At 38.0% G+C, this 24908-nt stretch overlaps 1 protein-coding gene across 2 annotated transcripts; it reads right to left on the bottom strand.

Moving 5' to 3' along the window:
- Positions 1–1709: 1709 nt before the first annotated feature.
- On the bottom strand, positions 1710–24901 carry THAP9 (THAP domain containing 9). 2 transcript variants are annotated; one of them, XM_046656686.1, is made up of 5 exons: positions 24559–24901; positions 20214–20409; positions 18479–18782; positions 17151–17301; positions 1710–4220 (listed from the first exon to the last, which is right to left on the bottom strand). In XM_046656686.1, exons 1-5 carry the CDS (start codon positions 24636–24638, stop codon positions 2243–2245), a joined length of 2709 nt encoding a protein of 902 aa, XP_046512642.1. In that variant the 5' UTR covers positions 24639–24901; the 3' UTR covers positions 1710–2242. The 2 variants fall into 2 exon arrangements, with proteins under 2 accessions (XP_046512642.1, XP_046512643.1); XM_046656687.1 differs by lacking the exon at positions 20214–20409 and having other exon boundaries at positions 24559–24667.
- Between the last annotated feature and the right edge of the window lie 7 nt (positions 24902–24908).

Here is a 24908-nt window from a genome sequence, read left to right on the forward strand (position 1 = left end):
GGCTGGCCCGGTGGTGCAGCAGTTAAGTGCGCATGTTCTGCTTTGGTGGCCTGGGGTTCACTGGTTCAGATCCTGGGTGTGGACACGGCACCACTTGTCAAGCCATGCTGTGGCAGGTGTCCCACATATAAAGTAGAGGAAGATGGGCATGGATGTTAGCTCAGGGCCAGTCTTCCTCAGCAAAAAGAGGAGGATTGGCAGCAGATGTTAGCTCAGGGCTAATCTTCCTCAAACAAAACAAAACACAAAACATTTCACTGTAAAGCATATATCAAGTAAATCTGATATCAGACTTGGAACCCTTTGACTAGGGCAAGAGCAATTAACTGTCCTAAAGGTAGCAACAGAAATTTTCTTATCTTCAATGTTTGTCCAATTTATCCAGTACTTAAAATAACGCAAAACACTAATTTCTTACCATACAGAATATATTAGTACATTAGTCAAATGTAACAGTAAAGAGCGTAAGATACTACAGATAGGAACCCAGTTCTAAATAAAATCAGGCACAAAACTTGGATTTATATAAGCAAAAGTTAAAGGTGGTGATTCACAAAGAGGCTTCCTTTAAATAAGATTTATCTTGGTGCATCTAAACTCATTCTATTGCAAACAAAACTAAACCCCCAATATTCAGACTTCTCAGCAAAAGCTCTTGTATAAACTGTAGTACAATTCTGGTTACATTTCAAAACTTAAGCCTTTGTTTGAGGTAGAACAAACAAATACATGAAAATATACTATTTAGGGCAATTTCAATTAATCAAACTCAACTTTTACCTAGTCATTAAACTCTTGCAATTTTAAGTTTTCACATTAAGATTAACTGTACTTTGTGAACACTCACTCAATGACAAAAAGAGATGTTGCACATACACAGGTGATAATGTACCTGTTGCTTCTTTATCCAGTAATATACTCCTATTTGTGAAAATACATATACCTATATGTTTTTCTGTTTATCTTTTCAAATCTTGGTGTGAGAGAATGGGGAAAACTGTCCTTAGTATGTTTCCATCTTCAGAATATTTAAGCTTCTCCTAAATTCCTGAAACAATTCATAATTAAGACAAACACTTTCATACCCGTTGTCTCAATCGACCATCTTTTTCCAATTTATTATGTGCTATGAAATTCCATTATTCATTCAACACTGAAAATGTTTCATTATTTTAGCCTTAAACACAAGTAGACTTCAGAAGTTGAAATAAAGGCTTCTCATTCTCTGATGAGCATTGGGCTCTTCCAATAAGAATCAAGTAAACATCCACTCTATTATTCAAAAGTAATATTTTGAAGTCCAGGGACAATGGATTGTGAAAATGATACCACCGACATACTTGCCAGATTACATTCCCCAGCTTGGTTGCAGCACAAGGAACCATCTCATGGCTCATGTGTTTACCTTCTGCCTGCTAAAGCCTAAGTATAAGTATTTTAGGGTACCTGGGTAAAGGGATTTTTGTGGTATGTGATCTTTTATTTTAACCTAATTTTCAAACCCATCTTAATTTTCATATGTAAGCAAAAACTATATTCAAGGTTTTTTAGGTGTTCTGTCAACATTTTTTTTTAGGAAGATTAGCTCTGAGATAACATCTGCTGCCAATCTTCCTCTTTTTTCTTTTTGCTGAGGAAGACTGGCCCCAAGCTAACATCCATGCCCATCCTCCTCTATTTTATATGTGGGACGCCTCCCACAGCACGGCTCGACAAGCAGTAAGTAGGTCCGTGCCTGGGATCTGAACCAGTAAAACCTTTGCCACTCAAGTGGAGTGTGTGAACTCAACTGCTGCGCCACCGGGCAGGCCCTGTCAACATTCTCATGAGCTGTAAACCAAAGCTCTTTTAGGGAATGTAGTCTGTTTATAAAAGGAGTCAAGGTTTTGATGACTCTTAGTTGTCTTTATTCTCTCGTTTTTAAAGCAGACTGAACAATTAAAAGTTATGTCGGGTCACATTACTCAGTCTTACAGTACTAAATTCAAAGGCAGCACCTGTTGGCTAGTCTGCTCCTACTGACTTATTGCTTTCTCCATTTTGGGTAACTCTGAAATGCTGCAGGGCACACCAGAGTATGAGCAGATTTTATAAAATGCATTATTAGAAATTCTTGTAAGTCAGAACTGCACACTTGTCCACTGTGCAGAATAGTCAATTTATAAAATACGGTAAGTTGAACTTTAAAATAAATGTTGACCAATTATTAATAAAATAAAAATTTTAATATATTTTAGGTCCCTCATTTGAATGGATAGCCATCATTACTTAGCAAATGCCTGAATTTACTGGTATTAGCAAAACGTGAAATTCTGTAATCCTGTAAAGATGACCAGTGTTTTCTTAAAAAAGTTTTCATTTCAGTTCTTTCTGAATGGTGTTTCAAAGGATACTGAGCTACATCTTTAGCTCTGATCTTTAAGAAACAGACTATTATATCCTTTAGTAACTTGATAAAGTGATTGATGGCACACACTTCTCCATCAAAGAGATGCTCATCTAAATCTACAAAAAGATAAATATGCCCAGAAAGCTCACAGAATATTTTCTGTTGAAGATACAATTCCTTCTGTTTAGGAAGTAATTCACAAACTGACATTCTTGAGTGGGTTCTTACAACTCGCTCACAAATATTTATGACTCGACATAGACTTTCTGAAGGGAAATGCAAACCATTCTTCTTTTTAATACACAAGAGTGACCCAATTTTAGAAGCTCGGAGATCCGACGCATACAGGGCACTGATGCAGTCCTCGCAGGTTAAAAGAGCCGATAACTTATTTGCAACATAACCAGCACAACAGGTGAGATTTCGCCTATGCTCTGACAGGTCTACGAGTGCCTCACTTAGCGAACAATCAGACCAGTCTTGGCAAATATCCTCTTTGTGAAAAGGAGTCTTTGTAACGCTGACACCATACTGATGCTGAATGGTCCAAAGGGCCAAATCTGTCCTTTGAGCAAGTGAAATGTCAAGGATGCTTACTTCACTTAGAAAAACTTCATCTTGCGATCTGTATCTGGTTTCCAAATTATGGTAAGCTTTCTGGAATGCCATGCAGGTAGGGTGAGAACTGGTCACTAATAGCTTTCTGAGCATCTTTAGAAATAACTCCAAATGATCTTGACTGAATTTGTAAGTCAGAAGATATGGAAAAGGCATGACCTTTGGGAAAACATAATTTTGGTAGAGCCATTGTAAGCTCTCAGCATTAAGCAAAAATCCCAGGAATCCTAGTTTCCGCTTACCTTTAATTATTTGATTATTGCTAGTGTCAGACAATGTAACAAAAATAGTCTTGGCTTCAATTAACACATGATTAATTTTACTATAAGTTTCAGGCCAAAGAGGACCTTTAAGTCCCTTTCCATAACAGTTCCTACTATTAAAAATGTCAAACAGATTGTTAACTAAGCGTACAAAATGGATGGTACCAATACAGTTTTGAAAACGAGGCAGGCCTAACGACAGCAGGCATTCTAACGCACTGGCCACACTCTCACTGAAGAGCTGGGCAGCACAATTCATTTTCAGTACATGGTTTTTCAAATTTGCAAGTTTTCCTGGGATTCTTTCCATATTTGATAATTCCTGTTCTTCTAGTGCTACTAACTCCACAAGGTGCTGCCAATGTGCCGTGCCATTAATAAACTGAATGCTTTGAAAATTCTGAAAGGCATTTCTTATTAATCTGAGCAAGTGGCAAGAATCAAAGAAGTACGCAATCTGTTGACTAGAAGATGAAGGATGCTGAAACGTACACTTCATGTTGTCTCCATCAATAAGTATCCCCAATGCTTTTGCCATCTGAACACTATGGGCTGTAACATCAGACGTAACAGCCAGAACTGTGATCCCTATGTCACTCAGTTTGCCAATAGTCAGACGAAGCAGCTGAGCTTGCAAATATCCAGAGGCCTTGTTTACAAAAAAATAACCAAGAGGTGTTCTCCAATGACCAGAAATACCCACTGCCATTAACAAAATGGTTTCTGAGGCGAGTGGCGTTTCATCAGCATCAAGTTTGCCGAGACCAAAGTCCATAAACCCTTGCAAATGGTGACTGCTGGGGTCCCACTGAAGTTGTTGTTTGAGAGATATACCTTTTATTATCAGCGAACAATATTGATAGAGCTGGTCTCCATTCTCTACTCTTTGTTGAAGAAAAGAAAAAACGTTGCTGTTGAAACCTGGACTGGGTTTGCATTTGGATAACCATCTAAAAAATATAAAAAATGAAATATATAAAATTCAAAAGACAAAATAAAAAAGAGAAAATGCCTTCAATGGTACTAAAGTAGTGTCAAATCCCCATAGAAATAAAGCCCAAATATAAGTAGCTAAATTCTACATTTTCAAGCATGTATTCACATAGTAACCATAAAATAGTAAGACAATAGAGAGACTTAGAAACACATAGTATATTAAGGTATGAACATACCACAAAATAATTTTTAATTTCTCATTTACTTCTTTAAAAAGTATACAAATCAATTACCCAGTCTCGTCTAGTTGCTGTGTTTATAATTTAGATCATAAACCAGTCTTACCTGTAAATTCAATGAAAGGAGAAAACTGTTGAAGGGCAAGGAAACTTTGAGAAGATCTGGTACATCCACCTCATTTTATAGATTAGGAAACTGGGAGAGAGGGAGAAGTTAACCACTTTGCCCTTATTGTGCTGCTAGTTATGCAGAAATGTGAAACCCAGCACCCCCGCTGTCCTGGTAGGTGCCTTCCTCACTGCCCCTTCCGGCCTCAAAATCCTGCCCTAGGGTCAATTCATGCGTCTGCGTCTGTTTGCCCCTATACACAGTGCCTACACTCCTACCTTAGGTGCTCCCTCATAGTACCCCTGCCCTTCCCGGACTGCTGACTGTTCTTTCCTATTACTGTTAGTGTCTCTCTGCAGAATCCTCTTCACTCAGTTCTAACTCTAATTGTTGTAGATCAGGAAAGGAAACAGCCAAGTTTAATAATTGTCTAAAACAAGACTGAATTTAGGATTTTGAGGTAGAGACTGAGGTGTTCATCATAACTGAAGTTTACTTTTGTAACTCAAATGACTTTTTAGGGGTTAAAATTCTGATTTAGGGGCTATATTCTACACTGCCAAGGTTTCTTCCTGGACAAGTGACCTATTTAATTAAGATTTTTAATGTACTTCCCTAAGTATTTCAGGACAGGGCTATCCAAATATTTTGCTGCACCTAGAAGTTTCATAAACAGAATTTACCCTTAATACATGCCACACACTTTTATATGTATACACATACAGACACACACACGTATGTGTATATACAGTCATGTATCCCCTGATGGGGATACATTCTGAGAAACACATCATTAGGCGATTTCGTCATCATGCAAACATCACAGAGTTTACTTACACAAACCCAGATGGTACAAGCCTACTACACACTTAGGCTATATGGTACCAACCTTATGGGACCACTGTCATACACGCAGTCCATCCTTGACCAAAACGTCGTTATGCAGTGCATTACCATATATAATTTAATGCCAACTATCACCCACTAAATTGATTTCAAGATTCACTAATGGGTTTGCAATTACAGCATGCAAAAGACAAATTGTGACTATAAGTAGCTTATAATCTATTTAGGAGACAAAAGTATTAATCAGTTTATATTTTAAAATAGGACAAAATAGTAAGAAAATGAGAAAACAGTATAGTGGCTCTCCACCAGGGTGCTACGGCCCACGAGTATGTTGAAAACTCTTTGCAAATGTGTTACCAAATTTTAAGTAATTGTTTAAAATTTATTCTTTTACATTAGGATTCTCAAGTGAACACCAAAGATGCTAACTGTATTGCACATGCATTAAGCATGTAATGAAGTTACTTAACACCTCTAAGATGTAAAAATTTTATTATAAATAGGTTAGAAAAACTTATGTTCTGGTGAGCTTGATTTTTAAATGGAAATCTAAATCGTATCTTAATGTCCAGAGCTACTAGAATGATGTCTTGAACATCAGGGAGAAAAATATGTAGACTTGTTGGTTTATTTTTTAAAGTTTTTGTAACTGACAATAGAAATACCCAAACCAAGTCTGTGAGTTAGAACTGTAGGGAAGTGATTGATTTCTGTCTTAAACCTTTTACCACTTCAAAATGAAAAAAATTTTTTTCTGATTGTAAAAAAACAACACATTCTTTTTTTTTAAGTGAAACAATACAGAAAAGTTCAAAAAAGGAAGTAAAAATCACTGTGAATATCTCAGGGACATTCTTCCAGATATCTTTATGTATATATACCTAGATATAATTTTCAAAAATTATACTGAATCTGGTTTTTTTACTTAATAGTAATGTTAAAGACATATTTTTACACGTCCCTAACTATTGACCTACAAATATTTTGTGTGTGTGTGTGAGAAAGATTGGCCCTGAGCTAACATCTTGCTAATCTTCCTTTTTTCACTTGAGGAAGATTGTTGCTGAGCTAAATCTGTGCCAATCATCCTCAATTTTATGTGGGATGCCACCGCAGCATGGCTTGATGAGTGGTGGGTAGGTCTGCGCCTGGGATCCAAACCTGTGAACCCTGGGCCGCCAAAGCAGAGCACATGAACTTAACCACTACACCAACAGGCCAGCTGGAGACCTACAACATTTTAAATACATAGTATACCACAGTATCATTAAACCATAAATAATTTAACCAATCTGAATTGAAAGACATTTGGGGCATTTCCATTTTTTAGACAATATAAACAGCACCACGACATAGGTCCATATACATATTTATGTCATTTATGCAATTCCTAGGAGTAGGATGCAGAGAAGAATTTATGTATGCATGTATTGGAATAAATGGACTCAACATTCATAAGAAATTAATTATATAATATACATTCTCATCAACATGATATTTTAAATTAAAGAACAGCTTAGTTAAGGGAATGATTATATGGAGTCAGCTGGGTGGCTTGAAACTGCCTGGGAAGAATACAGCGCTTAAGAGCCATCATGCCGATGGCTCTGTCATTGTCTGTGTCCCTCCATCATCCTGGAGGGAAAAAAAAAATATTCACATTTTCTCCTTTCTCCCCAAACTGCTAATGACTCTCCTTCCCTACCTCTCAGCCCTTAACTTTATATCACTGAGAAAACAGAAGCAATCACATAAAAACTCATTTTCCTATCCCCAAATCTGTTAACCTATGGAATGTGTATCTCTGCCTTTCTTCCTGTTTCAATGAATGAACTGTCCCTGCTCTTAATTAAGGCCAGACCTCTCTCCACAGCGGTGCTAGATGATAACCTCCTGCAATTATCCTTTCTCTTGTGCATCAGCAATTTTCTGCTCTCTACTACATCATTCCCATGAGCATGCAAACATGCTGGGACATCTGCCATCGCAACAAACACTGCCCCCTCCATCCATGTTCCCGTCTACATTCACACCTATTTTTCTGCTCTCTTCAGAGCAAAACTCCTTGAACGAGTCCATAATCACTGTCTCTACTTCCTTGCCTTCCAGTCTCTCTTAATCCCACTTCAGCCAGGCTTACTTCTCCACTACTGCACTGCAACTGCTTCTGTCAAGTTTGTCAATGACCTCCATCTTGCAAAAGTCCAATGTCCTCATCTTTCTTGATCTCCCAGCAGCATCTGACATAGTGAACTAATATCTCCTTGAAATACTTTCTACACTTGGCTTCCAAGCCTCATAGTCTCCCGGTTTTCCTCCTGCCTCACTGGCTACTCCTGATCAATAAATATTTATTGAATAAGTGAATATTAAATATAATAATGTAGAGATCCAAACTTAAGCAGAGATGTACTAAAAATAAATATAACATTTTAAATGGGAAAATTAATGGAAATGTAATCAAATACAAATATCTTTGACGGTTAGGACTTTTTAGGATAAAATCCAGGTACTTACAATATATTGGAATAACAGATGGCCATTAAAACAAAATTTTGTTGATAAATAGATTTTTTTTTAAAGTCTGGGAGAATAGATATCTAACTGCTAACAGTGGTTATTTTGTGAGATTAGGGGAACCGAAGTATAAATATTTCTCACTTTCGGTATTTATATACTTACATATTGTTTGAATGTTTTATAACAAGCATGTATTACTATCACAGTAAATAGGTACCTTAGTTTCAGATGAAGTACCCAAAGAAACAACTTTTTGAGTACTAAGATTGTATATCTAAATAGATAATGTCATAGCAAAGGTTACAAGATGCAAAATGACACAAAGAGAGAAAAGATCAGTGTGAGCTGGAAGTGTCAGGGACGATTTAATCCAGGAGTTGATGCAGAACTATAGGAAATGAAGAAAACCATGAAAAAAAAGAAACAGATGAGAAGTCATATGAAATGTCTCATAAACCACAGTGTAAAACAAGTAAGTAATGCTTTAAAACCAGTGCAGAGGAGAAAACTTGACTAAACAGGTGTAGGAGGAAATAACTGTCTACAAAAATGTCTCTTAGCAGAAAGTAGACATTTATAACTAAGTATAATATCTAGTCTAAATGGTTAAGTCACATCAGAGCAAATAAGCCTATAGACAAATGTTCCTCTCAATATATGAAATAGCAGTTACAACTAAAAATAGAAACAATAGAAATGTCTAATAGTTGGAGAATGTCCAAGTGAAGTAGGGTATGACTACCTGATATTATCCAGCTAGTAAAGATCATGACTATGTAAAAAACTAGTAAATCTAAGCACAGAAAAAAGACTGGAAGGAAATTCCATAAATATTAATAAAAATTATTTACACATAACGTAGAGGAACAATTAATGAATTTTCCTTCCTTTTCTCTCATTTCTAAATTTTTCATTAGTAGTATTATTTTAATAGCGTGTGTGGAGGAAAATTCTCATTCATTTTTTTAAAAAGGGGATGTAATGTGCAGTACAGTGACTATACTTAACAATACCATATTGCATATTTGAAAGTTGCAAGAGAGTTGATCTTAAAAGTTCTAATCACAAGAAAAAGGGAATTATAACTGTGTGTGTGATGGATGTTAACTAGATTTATTGTGGTGATCATACTGCAATATATACAAAAAAAATTTTGTTGCACACCTGAAACTAATATAATGTTATATGTCAACTACATCTCAATTTAAACAAAAAAAAGATGTTTCCCACAAAATGGAAAAAAACAATGTCATGATAATTGAGGTCCTTCCTCCCACCAGGCCTCAATTTCGCTTTTTTTAAATGAGGGAGTTGGAGTACTTGATCTCTAAGAGTTTCTTCAGCTTAGCGAGCCCCTATGAGTCTATTTTAAAGTTGAGGCAATAAGAAACCAAGAGTCACCCTCTAGGAGAGAAGGCTCCTGCCATTCCTGGCTCGTCTCTGCCCCATCCACAGTGAATTAAATGGAGTGCTGCTCTTTCTACAGCGACTTGAGGTCCACCACTCAGGCATTCTCTCATTCACAAATATTTATCAAGGGACCACTGTGTTCCAGGCACCACAGCAGGGGGTGGTGCTATAACAAAGAAGTAGATGCAGACCTCATGTTGGGCAGCTCACAGTTCAGTGGGGAAGACACTGTTAAGTATACTAAGATTCAGTTCTGTATTGTGTGTCTGAGAGGGGCACCTAATCCAGAACTGGTGGAAGAACAGCAGGCCAGGCTTCTGAAACAACGTGCTACTAATTTGAGCCTGAAGAGTGAGGACTAATCACCAGGACTGACAGACAGACAGGGAGAACGGGCATTTCAGACAGAAGGGATAGTAAGTCCCTAAGGTGAGAAGAAGCAAGGAATGCCTTACAACTGGAGCAGAGAATACAAGAGGGCAGGGAAGGAGGCAAGGGATGAGCTGGAGAGCCCAGCAGAAGCCACATCACAGGAAGCGCAGTAAGCCACAGAGAGGAGTTGGCCTTTAGTGTGATGGTAACTGGGAGGCTTATGCAGCAGGAAAGTGACTTGTATGGGTTTAATTTTGTCCATCAAAAAAGATACATTACAGTCCTAATCCTCAATACCACCGAATGTGACCTTATTTGGAGATAGGGCTTTACAGAGGTAATCAAGTTAAAACGAGGTCATTAGGGTGAATCCTAATCCTCCATGACTGTTGTCATAAAAAGAGGAAATTTGGACACAGAAACACACATGCATAATGGAAGATGATGTAAAGAGACACTGGAAGGAGAACCACCATTTACAAGCCAAGGAGTGAGGCATGGAACAGACCATTTCCTCAGAACCCTCAAAGGAACTAACCTTGATTTTGGACTTCCAGCCTCCAGAACTGTGACACAATAAATTTCTGTTGTTTAAGCAAATAAATAAATAAAAACGAAAAGCAGTATGTAAAACCAGAGATAAAAAACAGTAAAACTGCCAAGCTGTGATGTCAACATCATGGAGGAATGAGTTGTTCCTTAGTCTCTCCTTGCTAAGTTACAACCAAACGGACATGTGTTAACCAAGAGAAGATTCCTTACAAAGCACAACAGCACATCTGAAAGATCCACGCAGCCATACATCTCAAGGTGGGGGTATGGATCCCTGGGAAGCAGTGGAAGAAGGTGAGTGGATCCCCTCCCCCTCCCCAGTGGCAGTGATCTAGGTCACAGGTCTTCACAGAGTAGCTGCACATGACTTTAAAAGGAGGTGTGGGGCTGGCAGGACTGTGCACAAATGCTTTTGGAGTTGCAGCCAGAGTGCAGGAATGCTCCACACTGAGTGGCTTGGCTTAGCCACCAGGTGGGTGCCTCCACCAAGCAGAGCAGCCCAGATAACTGCCATGTACACAAAGCGGGCCTGTACATGAAAAAGAAAGCGCCCCTCCCTTCCTGCCTACTGCACCAGATCAGCTGTTGCCTGGCCTAGGCAGTGGTTCCACAGCAGAGCACCTGCATGTGTGTGTGTGACATGCCAAGCAGCTGCAGCCAGCAGGCAAAAGTAGATGAGCGCTACTGAGACAACTTCCACCAGACGTGGCAGGCTCAGAAAACACAGCTCTTGCCCACCCTCCAAGAGGCAGCGACCTGATACTACTACCACGACCTGGCAAAGGATCAGTTCATCAAACACCATGAAAAATGACAGTAACACTTCAGAGCAGGAGGAAAATGACAAGTCTCCAGAAACCAACCTGGAAGTCACAGAAATTTACAATCTAAATGACAGAGAATTCAAAATAGTTGTCATAAAGAAACTCAACAAGTTACAAGAAAACTCAGAAAGACAGTTCAATGAGCTCAGAAATAAAATTAATGAGCATAAGGACTACCTCACCAAAGAGACTGAAACTCTAAAAAAAACAAAAACAACAATAAATTCTGAAGATAAAGAACACATGAATGAGATAAAAAACAATTTAGAAATGAAAAGAAAAACAGAGCTGATATTATGGAGGACAGAGTTAGTGATTTAGAGGACAGAAATATAGAAATATTTCAGATAGAGTAGGAGAAAACTAGGACTTAAAAAAAAATGAAGAAATTCTATGAGAAATAATCAACTCAACTGGGAAATGCAACATAAGGATTATATTTATCCCAGAGGGAGAAAGGAGCAGAGAGTTTGTTCAAAGAAATAACAGCTGAGAACTTCCCAAAGTTGGTGAAGGAACTGGACTTAAAAGTATATGACGCTAATAAAACTTCTAATTACACCAATGCAAAAATACCTTCTCCAAGGCATATAATAATAAAACTGGCAAAAATCAATGACAAAGAAAAAATACTAAGGGCAGCAAGGCAGAAGAGAGTAATCTACAAGGGAACCCCTATCAGGCTTTCAGCAGAGTTCTCAGAGGAGACCTTACAGGCTAGGAGAGATTGGAAAGATATATTCAAAATACTGAAAGACAGAAACTTTCAGCCAAGAATATTCTATCCAGCAAAATTATCCTTCAAATACAATGGAGAAATAAAAGCTTTCTCAGATAAAAAAAGCTGAGAGAGTTCATCATCACTAGACCTCCCTTACAAGAAATGATTAAGGATGCCCTCATACCTGAAACAAAAAGGCAAAGGTTTGCCAAGCCTTCAGCAAGGAGATAAATAGACAAAATCAGAAAATGGCAGCTCTCTATCAGAACAGGTTAGCAAACACTTAATTATAACATAAAAGATAAATGGAAGGAAAGCATCAAAAATAACTATAAACACTTCAATCTAGTCACAACCTCACAACACAAAACAGAATAATTTGTGACAATAATAACTAACTTAGAATGGGAGGAGGAAAGGGAAAGAACCTGCTTAGGCTAATAGAGATAAGAGGCTATCAGAAAACAGACTCTCATCCACAAGATCTTTTTCTTTTTGCTGAGGTTACTTGTGAGCTAACATCTGTTGCCAATCTCCTCTACTGCCTTGAGGAAGATTAGCCCTAAGCTAACATATGCGCCAATCTTCCTATATTTTATATGTGGGATGCCACCACAGCATGGCTTGATGAGTGGTGTGTAGGTCTGTGCTGGGATCCGAACCCAGGAACCCCAGGCTGCCGAAGCAGAGAGCACAAACTTACCCACTATGCCACTAGGCTGGCCCCCTTCCTCCACATTTTATATGTGGGTCACTGCCACAGCATGGCTAATGAGTGGTATAGGTCCACGCCAAGGATCCAAATCCATTAACCTGGGCCACCAAAGAAGAGCATACCAATCTTAACCATTATGCCATGGGCCAGTCCCAATGCTAGACCTCTTATACAAACCTCATGGTAACCACTAAACAAAAGATCAGAGCAGAGACACATTTCATAAATAAAGAAAAAAACATTACAGAAAATCACCAAACTGAAATGGCAGTCAGAAATACAATGGAAAAGAAACAATGGAAATACAGAACAACCAGAAAACAAGTGATAAATCGGTAGTATTAAGCCCTCATATATCAATAATCACTCTAAATGTAAATGGATTGAATTCTCCAATCAAAAGACACAGAGTGGCAGGATGGATTAAAAATCAAGATGCAACACTATGCTGTCTCCAGGAAACACATCCCAGCTCTAAAGACAAACACAGGCTCAGAGTGAAAGGATGGAACATGATACTCCAAGCTAATGGCAAACAAAAGAAAGCAGGTGTTGCTAGACTTAGCGCAGACAAAAAAGGCAATGAGACACAAAGAGGGGAAGTACATAATGATAAAAGGGACATTCCACTAAGGGACATAACACTTATGAAAATATATGCACCTAGGGGCTGGCCCGGTGGCGCAGCAGTTAAGTGCGCATGTTCCGCTTCTCGGCAGTCTGGGGTTCGCCGGTTCAGATCCTGGGTGCAGACATGGCACCACTTGGCACGCCATGCTGTGGTAGGCGTCCTACATATAAAGTAGAGGAAGATGGGCACGGATGTCAGCTCAGGGCCAGTCTTCCTCGGCAAAAAGAGGAGGACTGGCAGTAGTTAGCTCAGGGCTAATCTTCCTCAAAAAAAAAAAAAGAAAAGAAAATATATGCACCTAACACAGGAGCACCAAAGTATATAAAACAATTATTAACAGACCTAAAAGGAGAAATTAACAGCAACAGAATAATCGTGGAGGACCTCAACACCCCACTTACATTAATGGACAGATCACCCAGACAGAAAATCAATATGGAAATAGTGGACTTAAATGAAAAACAAGACCAGATGGACTTAACAGATATGTATAGAACACTCCATCTAAAAAGAGCAGAATATGCTTTCTTTTCAAGTGCACATGGAACATTCTCAAGGATAGACCATATGCTGGGAAACAAGGCAAGCCTCAATAAATTTAAGAAGATTGCAATTGTATCAAGCAGCTTTTGTGAGCACAATGTTATGAAACTAGAAATCAACTACAAGAAAAAAGCTAGAAAAGTCACAAATATGTGGAGAGTAAACAACCACTGGATTACTGAAGAACAAATAATAAAAGAGGAGAAATTACAATGGATAGCACAAAAATACTCAGGATTATAAGAGAATACTATGAAAAACTATATTCCAACAAATTGGATAACCTAGAAGAAATAGATCAATTCTCAGACTCATACATCCTCCCAAAAGTGAATAATCAAAAAGAAATAGAGAACCTGAATAGATCAATCACAAGAGACTGAAAGAGTAAGCAAAAACATCCCCAAAAGAAAAGTCCAGGACCAGATGGCTTCTCTGGAGAATTCTACTACACATTCAAAGAAGATTTAATACCTACCTATCCTTCTCAAACTATTCCAAAAAATTGAAGAAGACAGAATGTTTTCTAACTCATTCTATGAGGCCAATGTCATTCTGATGCCAAAACCAGACAAGGACACCAGGAAGAAGGAAAATTATAGGCCAATATTGCTGGTGAGCATAGAGGCAAAAATTCTCAACAAAATATTGGCAAACCAAATACAGCAACACATTAAAAGGATCATACACTATGACCAAGTGGGAATTATATCAGGGAGGCAGGGTTGGTTCAACATCTGCAAATCAATCAATGTGTTACACTACACTAACAAAATGAAGAATAAAAATCACGTAATCATCTGGATAGATGCAGAGAAAGCATTTGACAAGATCCAAATCCATTTATGATAAAAACTCTCAATAAAATGGGTATAGAAGGAAAGTACTTCAACATAATAAAGGCCATATATGACAAATCCAAAGCCAACATCATATTCAACAGTGAAAAACTGAGAGCCATCCCTCTGAGAAAAGGAATAAGACAAGGGTGCCCACTCTCACCACTCCTATTCAACATAGTACTGGAGGTTTTGGCCAGAGTAATTAGGCAAGAAAAAGAAATAAAAGGTATCCAAATTGGAAAGGAAGAAGTAAAACTTGCTGTTTGCAGATGACACGATCCTATACATAGAAAACCCTAAAAAAATCCATTGGAAAACTATTAGAAATAACCAACAACTACAGCAAAGTTGCAGGGTACAAAATAAACATACAAAGTACAGTTGCATTTCTGTTCTCTCATTTTGAACTAACAGAAAGAGAACTCAAGAATACAATCCCATTTAGACTCGCAACAGAAAGAATAAAATATCTAGGAATAAATTTAACCAAGGAGGTGAAAGACCTATACAATGAAAACTATAAAACATTGTTGAAAGAAATCAAAAATGACATAAAGAAATGGAAAGATATTCCATCCTCACGGATTGGAAGAATAAACATAGTTAAAATGTCTATACTACCCAAAGCAATCTCCAGATTCAAAGCAATCCCAATCTCAATGACATTCTTCATGGAAATAGAACAAAGAAGCCTAAAATTTATATGAAACAACAAAAGACCCTAAATAGCTAACGCACTCCTGAGAAAAAAGAACAAAGCTGGAGCCATCACAATCCTTGACTTCAAAATATACTACAAAGCTATAGTAATCAAAACAGAATGGTACTCACACAAAAACAGGCACACAGATCAATGGAACAGAATTGAAAGCAAGAAATAAAACCACAAATGTACAAATTGCTAATCTTTGCCAAAGGAGCTAAGAACACATGATGTAAAAAGGAAAGTCTTTTCAATAAATGGTGTTGGGAAAACTGGACAGTCATATGCCAAAGAATGAAAGTAGACCGTTATCTTACACCATACACAAAAATTAACTCAAAATGAATTAAAGACTTGAAGGTAAGACCTGAAACCATAAAAGTCCTAGAAGAAAATATAGGCAGTACACTCTTTGACATGAGTCTTGCAAGCATCTTTTCAAATACATCTTTACTCAGGCATGGGAAACAAAAGAAAAAATAAACAAATGAGACTACATCAGACTAAAGAGCTTCTGCAAGGCAAAGGAAACCATGAACAAAACGAAAATACAACCAACTTGGAGAAAATATTTGCATACCACATATCCGAGAAGGTGTTAATCTCCAAAATATATAAAGAACTCATGCATCTCAACAAGAACAAAACAAACAACCTGATCAAAAAATGGGTAGAGGATATGAACTGCCATTTCTCCAAAGAAGATATACAGATGGCCAATAGGCACATGAAAAGATGTTCAACATCACTAATTATCTGGGAAATGCAAATCAAAGCTACAATAAGATATCATCTTACATCCATCAGAATGGCTATAATTACCAAGACAAAAAACAACAAATGTTGGAGAGGATGTAGAGAAAAGGAAAGCTTTATGCACTGCTGGAGGGAGTGCAAACTGGTGCAGCCATTATGGAAAACAGTATGGAAATTTCTCAAAAAATTAAAAATAGAAATATGACATGATCCAGCTATCCCACTACTGGGTATTTATCCAAAGAACTCGAAATCAACAATTCAAAGAGACTTACGCACCCCTATGTTCACTGCAGCACTATTCACAATAGCTAAGATGTGGAAGCAACCCAAGTGCCCACTGACTGATGATTGGATAAAGAAGATGTGATGTGTGTATATATGTACAATGAAATACTACTCGGCCATAAAAAAAGACAAAATCGTCCCACTTGCAATAACATGGATGGCCCTTAAGGGTATTATGTTAAGTGAAATAAGCCAGACAGAGAAAGACAAACACTGCATGATTTCACTCATATGTGGAAGATAAACAGACACATGGATAAAGAGAAGAGATTAGTGGTTAAAGAGGGGAAGGGGTTAGGCAGTGGGTGAAAGGGTCACATATAAATGGTGATGGATAAAAATTACACTATTGGTAGACAGCACGATGCAGTCTATACAGAAACTGATAAATAATATTTGCCTGAAAGTACATGTTATAAATCATTATGACCTCAACAAAATAAGTGAAAAAGAAAACTGGTCCCTGAACAACCTGCATTGGCATCAACTACAGTGCTTCCGGAAAACGCAGATTTTTGTGCTTTGCCTCAACCCAATGGTATCAATCTATAACTCTTCTAGATTTTCTAGGATAGTCAGATACTAAAACTAATGAAGTGTACTAGAAATTCAAATATTTCAAGATTTTAATTTCATCATCCAGAGTGTCTCCACCATCTAGAAGATGAAAAAAATTTATCAGACTATACATCTTCATTTTTTTTGGTGAAAATATCACTGTTGTGATAATATGCAAATACAAGGTAGAAGTTTTTAAAAAAGAGAAAATGGACAATTAAATAAGATGAATACTAATGGCCTTAATGTATAAAATGCAATAAAAGAACAAAATATTTGTTTTATTTAACATCTAAAAAGTAACTCACTTACGTTCTGAGGATGGAAGAATGAGGGAGCTTAAGAATCTTCCTTACATAATCATAGACTTTGCTACTGCACAAGTAGAGTGTACACGCAAATTGTTTCATTTCTGTGGAGTACTCAGCTGTTTCTCTCCAGTTATACAACTCCCACTTAAAATCTGTGAAAACAAATTTATTTATTCTCTGTGATGAAGAATGTGTACAGTAATATTTTCAGGTACAGATTATAGCATTCGGATATAAAATTCACTGGGCATCAAAATTCAAATATAAATACAATCACATTTTAACTGAGTTTGCTCAGAGGTCAATATCCAATCTTAGGGCCTCTTGACCAATTTATCTTGTTCACCTTGAATCATTTCATCAGAAAGAGGGAAGAAGAAAGTTTCTACTTGAACCACTATTTACTGGCAGCCTGAGTGGAGATTTTTAGAGACATAGGAAAGAAAATGAAATAACTGGACAAAATTAAGTCTCTGGATTATGAGGACATTCATTTGTTTTATTTTGTTCCCTGGTTACCATTTATCTGAGGATGACAATTAGACACAAGCAACATTTCTGGGAATAGGGTGTTATTCAGATTGAACAGACTGCCTACCATTGAGAGAAAAAAATATCCTCTGTTCCTGGTGGGGACTCCTATTTACCACCTCTATGCCCGTCGTGGAAAAACAAAATATTCTCCTCCTTTGGAGATACCTACTCTTTTCTAGAAACAGGACCTAATTCTTTTCACCAGAATGTAAATCCAAAATCTCTGCTCCTTTCATCAAAGAGTAAGTTGGCAATTCTTATTTTGCCCCTCTTCAAATATCCTGGTTCACAAGGAAGACTAAGTAGTCTTTCAATGAAATATATATATATACCCTATAGAATATTTTAGAAAAAGATTTGGAGACCCAATTTTCAAGCTCAAAGGGATTTTGCAAATTATCTAATTCAACTCCACTGCGAAAAGACTTTAGTGATCAATTATGTAGCAGTTACAATTGTTTATAAAGAATTTGCAGTAAAATGGGTGCTATTATAAAAAACAAAAAGTACAGTACATGGTATATACCACATGATCTTATCTCTGGGTAGTAGGATTATGTGTTATTTTCATCATTTATATATTTCTTTGCTTTTTCTATAATGAATATATTACTTTTAAAATTATAAAATCATAAAAGGATTTTGGCAATTACTTTTCATTCTTCTTGCTGACACTGAGACTTTTCACTTGTCAGCTAAAAGCACATTTTCATAGGCAATAGCAGAGTAAATACTTAGAAATATTCAGAAAAATTGAGCTATTTTGTAACTATTACAGGTCATTGGGGAACAAACCTGAAAACTGTGCTCGTAGCAGACATTCTGTTTCTTCAGAAAGTAGTTTCTCTTCTACAAGGGCATCAATTAATCGTAAACCCTTTCTCTTCTTGATCATCCTGTAGTTTTTTACAGAAACAAGTCTTTTTTTGGACATCTGTAGCATCTGTTGCACCTCAGCCAGTTTCTCTGCACCCACTGTCAAAGGCCTCTTTAAACTGTAGTTGTGGTCCTCAGTAGCAACTTCTTGAGAATTATCAGGAAGTGGCTGTTTTAGGATTTTCTGTCTTGCTTTACCTTTAAGGTGTACCCCTTGAAGAACCTATGATAGAAATATAAAACTAGGGTTATTTTAGAAATTATCACACAGAAGCTTATCTATAAAAATACCACTGAAAGCAAAGCACTCACCTGGTTGATGTGGAGAGTTAGTTATAAAAAAAAAAAGGTCATAATCTTTGAGTTTTTTCAAATGTATAGTCCACAAGACAATGTAAACAGGATTTTTTTTGCATCTCTACAGAAATCGTAACATGATGCTAAAAATTTCTGAAATTAACTAGAGATAGGTGGTAATTGGCGAAGGCTTTGTGGAAGTGAGTTTTGAGTAGTTCTTTGAAACAGCAGCAACGTGGTTTAATGGAGGGGACAGGGAAGTTATTCATGCAAAAAGGAAGGCATAGTGGACAGAGCATGGGCTTTGGAATTAAGACTGACCAGGGTTCGAATCCCGGCTCCCTCACTTGTTAGCTGTCACTTAACCTCTACAATCCGTCATCTCCTCATTTGTAAAATGTGGATAATAATACAGAGTTATTTTGAGGATACAATAAGTTAATTTATGTAAATCTCCTACTACAATGCCAGGACCATTGTAGGCCTCAATAAACAATAACTATTATTGATTTTACACAAAAACATGAGAGCAAGTCAATTTATCACATAAACAGTGGTTTTAAGTATATGTGGTTCAAAAAGAGAATTCAGAGCAGTTAGAAATGCACAAATCAATTAACGGAAAGCTCTTGGAATTCATGAATTTGGATTTGACACTAACATATTCTTCTCAATAAAGGGATGAGATAAAACAATACCAAGAGAGGGAGACTCCAATGAGTGAGGAAGGGTAGTGTCAGCATAGAACAGTTAGACGCCTATCGCAGACTGCGCAGACAGCAATTAGCCATGTACAAGAGTGTGGCTAAGGCGGAAAAGGATAAAATAAAAACAATCAAAAGAAACATAAGAGTGTAACACCAATACTGGTGACTGACTCACAGAAAATTTTCTATTTTCTGTATATATGTCTTTCTACATCAATGCTAATGATTAGGTACATTTTTGGTCAAAGATCAGTAACATTGTTGGGAAGAGCCAAAAAAGGGTTGATAATTTCTAACTACATATTATGAAAACTGTCTCATACTTAAACAAAAATCTGAATTCTAAGGCTGTTTACATCCACTAGTTGATTTTTGTGATCAGTTTAGTAACCTTTATTTATGTCTAGACATGATTTGCATTTATACCCTTATTTTTAAAAAAGCTCCAAAGCAGAATTACTATTATTACATATAGATTTTAAAAAGACAAAAACTAATTTTCTAAGCACTTAAAATCTATTATTGGATTTATTTTAGTCCTAAGGTGGTTGTTCTTTTTTTTAAATCTCTGTAAATTCCAGCCACGTGAGCTATCTTGATTTTTAAAGGCTTGGTAAAATTTAGTTTTGTTTACACCTGGATTTAAGTACCTTGTATAGAGAAACAGAAGGCACAGCTCCTTTTTTCAGCTTTCTTCTTATGCCATATGACTCAAAGTCACTTTCTTGAAAATGTTTGGAACATAGTATAGCACCTGGTCCTGGGATCCAAATCTTTTTGCTTCTGGGGTCCACACGATTAACAGCCCTGATCCATTTTGAGCGCTGTATGGTATCAGTTGGAAATCTATAGCAATCATATTAAAGTTCCATTAACATGAAAATATTTTATTAATACTACAGTAGTATTTATTACATGAATCCATTTATTATTTAACTGCTTCATATAAACATTAAGTCCAGTTAAAGTTTAATTTACTTAATGTGATTTTATTTCTCAGAGTTCTTTGATCTTTTTGAATCCAAAAGTTCAGTTTCTAAGTGATTTTGTTCTTTGCAATTTGTGTGGTGGCAATTCTCATATTAAATATCCCACATTTTGTCTTCACTGCCTACGCTTAACAGAATCTGGTCAAATTTAAAAGGTGTTTCTTTTCCTTCCCTGTGACAATTTTAAACTATGCCCACAAATTCTTTGGTACTTCTCATTTCAAGGTGTGGAACCTAATTTCCTTCCACTTGAGTGTGGGCTGGAGTTAGTGATTTGCCTGCGGAATATAAACAAAGCAGAAGTGACAGTGGGCAATGAAACTAGATCATAAAAGGCACTGAGGCTTCCTCCTTGCTCTCTCTCAGGAGTGATTTTTCTCTGGGGGAAGTTAGCTGCCTGTCATAAGCAGCCCTATGGAGACGTCCACCTGGCAAGAAACTGAGGCCTCCAGCCAAAGGCCATGTGAGCCTTTTTGAAAGTAGATTCTTCAGCCTCAGTCAAGCCTTCAGATGACCACAGTCTTGGCTAACATTTTGACTGCATTCTTACGAAACATCCTGTAACACCCTGCTACTCCACCCTTGAATTCCTGACCCTTAGAAATTACATGAGATAATAAATGTTTTCACCCAATTTTGAGGAAACTTGTTACTCAGCAGCAGAAAACAAGTACACTTCCTATACTCCATTTTCCTATTTTGCTTTGAAAGGCACCACTTTTTCCTAGCCTTGAATGTATGTTGTATACGGGGTCTGTCATTGACTGAAACATTCTTGCACAGTGCATGACTGTACACAATGGAGAACTGGTTTATGCTGTAATACAGAATTCATTTTCTTTCTCCTGTTGACTATGCCTTTTTACACTACCGACAGAAATTTACCTTTGGCTCCCTGAATATAAAATACTTTCCATAGAATTAGCTAACAAAACCCCTTCGTCAGTGGTTACCTGAAGAAAAGGGACAGAAAGGACTGAAGGGTAAGGCTTTAACTATACCTATAACTTAATTCTCTTCTAAAGAAAACAAAAATCTGAAACAAGGCAAAATGTTAACATCTGCTTAATCCTAGTGATAGGTACACAGGTGTTTGTTATATGTATAATTTTTTGCCTGCTAGTGTGTTTGAAATGTTTCATAATTAAAAGTTTAAAAATAGAAAATATTACAACAATTCGGGCAAAAACTCTTCCAAATTATCATACATATATTTCTTTGGTTATGAAATAAACTGTTTCTTACTCCCCTTACACCAACAAAAAGAGAACGCATCAAGGGGTCATTTTAATTTTTCTTGCCAGTCCCACTTCGAATTTAGCCATTTATGTGTTTGACAGAGCACCAATATTCTTGTAATAAAAGTTTCCACAATTTTGAGTCATTTTGACTCAGGCTTTTCAGTTAGAGCCCCTTGCCTGTGTCCTTACAACTTCTTCCACAGCTCTGGTGATGGTGCTGGGGGATGTTGAGGAGGCCTTCAGAGGAGATAATATCGGAGCTCAAGTTGAAGAGTTTGCCACGCAGACAGTGGCCCTTCCAAACAGATACAAAAACACAGAGATATAAAATAACTAGTGGGATCTTAGCGGCTGATAAAGCATTGAAAAATAAGTTAATTTCAGGGCTTGAGAGGGTTGAGAGCGGAGTGATTACAGAGGGGCTGGAGAGGTAGCTAGATGCCAGATCACAGAGTCTTGTATGCTAGCTAGTAAGTTTTGGATCCATTCTTTAGGTTAGCGGCCAGCACAGGAGTCTGTACTCATTTATTGAGATCTGACGAAAATACTAGAATTTATTCTTATAATTTTTTTGCTCCATCCTTTAATTTTTGTATTTGATAATAAGTACTAGTGCATCACTTCATATATGTAATCTATACATCACTATGCATATTTCAGGGGCACGTACTCAACTTTTTTACGGACAGAGCTCCATGATTAAAAAGTTTGAAGATGGCAGCTTTATACAATGGCAAACTGACGAATTCTCTCCTTCCCACATTACCTTTTTGCTGAGCCGTTACTTCAGATGGATACTACCTTGTTGCTAGGACTAACACCATGGTATTCTAACTCCTTTTCCTGTCTCTATTCTCTCCTGCTTTTCTTACAACTCTCTACATGCCAGGAAGACAAAAATGATTCCTTCCCATTCATACATAGATATGTGTTTGTTTAATTCAGCACACATGTACAATAATAGAAATACAGAGGGAACGGAATTCAGGTGGAAGACAGGTGGATGACGAAAGGCTTCACAGCGGAGCTTGGCATTAAGAGCCCAAGGGATCAAAATCCTGCCTGCAGGGAACCAGCATGACAACATTTGCATTTTTAGAAAAACAATTTCCCAGAATCTGGAAAATGGAATGAAGGAGGAAGAAATCAGTCTGGAAGAATCATAGGAGACTACTGTAATAACTGCATCACTTTTTTTTTCTTTTAAATTAAGCAAGTCTTACTTTGGTCCTCAATATATAAAACAAAAGCAATAAATAAGTTCTTTCCTATTTAAGAAAACTAGGAAGAAGACACAGGAAAAGCAGGGCAGCAAAAAACTGAGGAAGAAATTAGAGAAAAGGGAGAGAACTAGTGAGAGAATGTGTCCATAAAGCCAAGGGAGGTGAGAGTTTCGAGGAGTGGTTAATATGATTAAAAGTTAAAAACAGGTCAAGAGGACTTCGAAGTGCTCATTTAGATTTGGCAAGATTACTGGTGACCCTTGCTCATGCTTTTTTTTTGAGCAGTGGTGACAGGTATCTGGCTACAGCAGATTGAGAAGTCAACGCGGATTTAGGGAAGTAGGTGTATGCTCCCGGTTTGAGGAGCCTGGTTACGGAGGGAAGGAGAGTAGTAGTGTAGCGGTGCACAGAGGCTCGAGTTTTTGCGTGTGTTTAAAAATGGAAGTAATATGAGCATGCTCACTGAATTTAGGGAAGTAATCAGTAGAGACAGCAATTCAAAACAACAAGAACAGGAACTAATTGCCAGGAAAAAATCCCCGAGAAAGAAAGGATACAATGATAACAGCTTAGGTGGAGGAACCAGCCCTATTTAAAAAACAAAACGCCTACCAGACATAGATCAAATTCCTTAACCTGACATTTTTTAAAATAATTTGTCTCTAAGCTACTTTTCCCACTCCTCTACATTATACCTGCACTTTCCATCCCTTTACGTTTTCCCATGCTATTCCTATTTAAGTGCTATCCTCCTCCCACCTGCTTTCCACAATCTAGGTGAGGTTCAAGGCCCAATTCAAATACCACCTGTCCCACAAGGCTGTTTTTGATCTCATAAAAGGGCTTTGTCAGTGGGTTAAATCTACGTCTCATATTACCTTAATGGGCTATGTCTTTCTGACGTACATTTCTTTTAGTCTGTGAGGGTCTGTTTTACCCACTTTTCTACTTCCCATTGTGCCTTGGACATTAATTTGAATGACCTATTTACCAGTCTAGATCATAGACGTGAGTTCAAATTAGATTAGTTTGAAAATCTGCCTCACTCTTGAGCCAAATGAAACTTCCTTGCCATGACCAGATCCAGGCAGAATCGGACTGGCCTTGCAGGGCACGGCTAACACCACTGAACAACTTGCAATGACAGGCAGTACTCGTGAAAACTGATCTGTACCCATGCTCATAAGCCACAGACCCTAATGGAAATGCACGCCGTCCGCAGTTCTCCTGAACTGCCCTCCCTTGCCGTCTCCTCACGCTAAATAATAAAAAGGCCCAAAGGAAGCAGGACTCCTTCCGAGTAACTCGCTAAAAGCCATTAGGCAAGCGGGACGCCAGGAGAAACAACCAGCAACTTGGAGCTAAACACTGATCAGGAACAGCATTGACTCTCAAACTTCCCCGGTCCCCTTCCCCCGCCCACGCTACGCACGTCACGCCACGTCACGTCGACGGCACGACGCCCGACCCCGCCCGGCCCTGGCCTACTGCCCGCCTGGCCGTGCTGAGAGTTAAGAGAGCTCGGAGGCTGCTCTCACGCACTGGTGGAAGGAGAGGCCGCGCTCCCGGCTCAGCACGGTGTCCCGGGTGCTGCAGCCCACTGCCGAGCAACTTCGGGTCATCTTCTTGCTACGTGGGGCTCCACTTTCGGTGTCCCCGCGACAGCATGAATCACGATAAATTTAGCTCCGCCCGTTGAGTCGTCGGCGGCGACCTTTATTTGTCGAGAAAGGCGGGCTCTTAAAGCGCGGAGCGCCCACCCTTCCTCTCCGTGGGCGCTGCGCCTGACGCCGTGACCAATCACAGGCCACGTCGTGTCGCAGCAGCCAATCGTAAAGGCCGGGGGCCTTAAGACGAGCACTTGACCGCCCCTCCCTCTCTCTTCGAGGGTG

The sequence above is a fragment of the Equus quagga genome, chromosome 3 (genome assembly GCF_021613505.1).
Source record: "Equus quagga isolate Etosha38 chromosome 3, UCLA_HA_Equagga_1.0, whole genome shotgun sequence".
Lineage (NCBI taxonomy): Eukaryota > Metazoa > Chordata > Mammalia > Perissodactyla > Equidae > Equus > Equus quagga.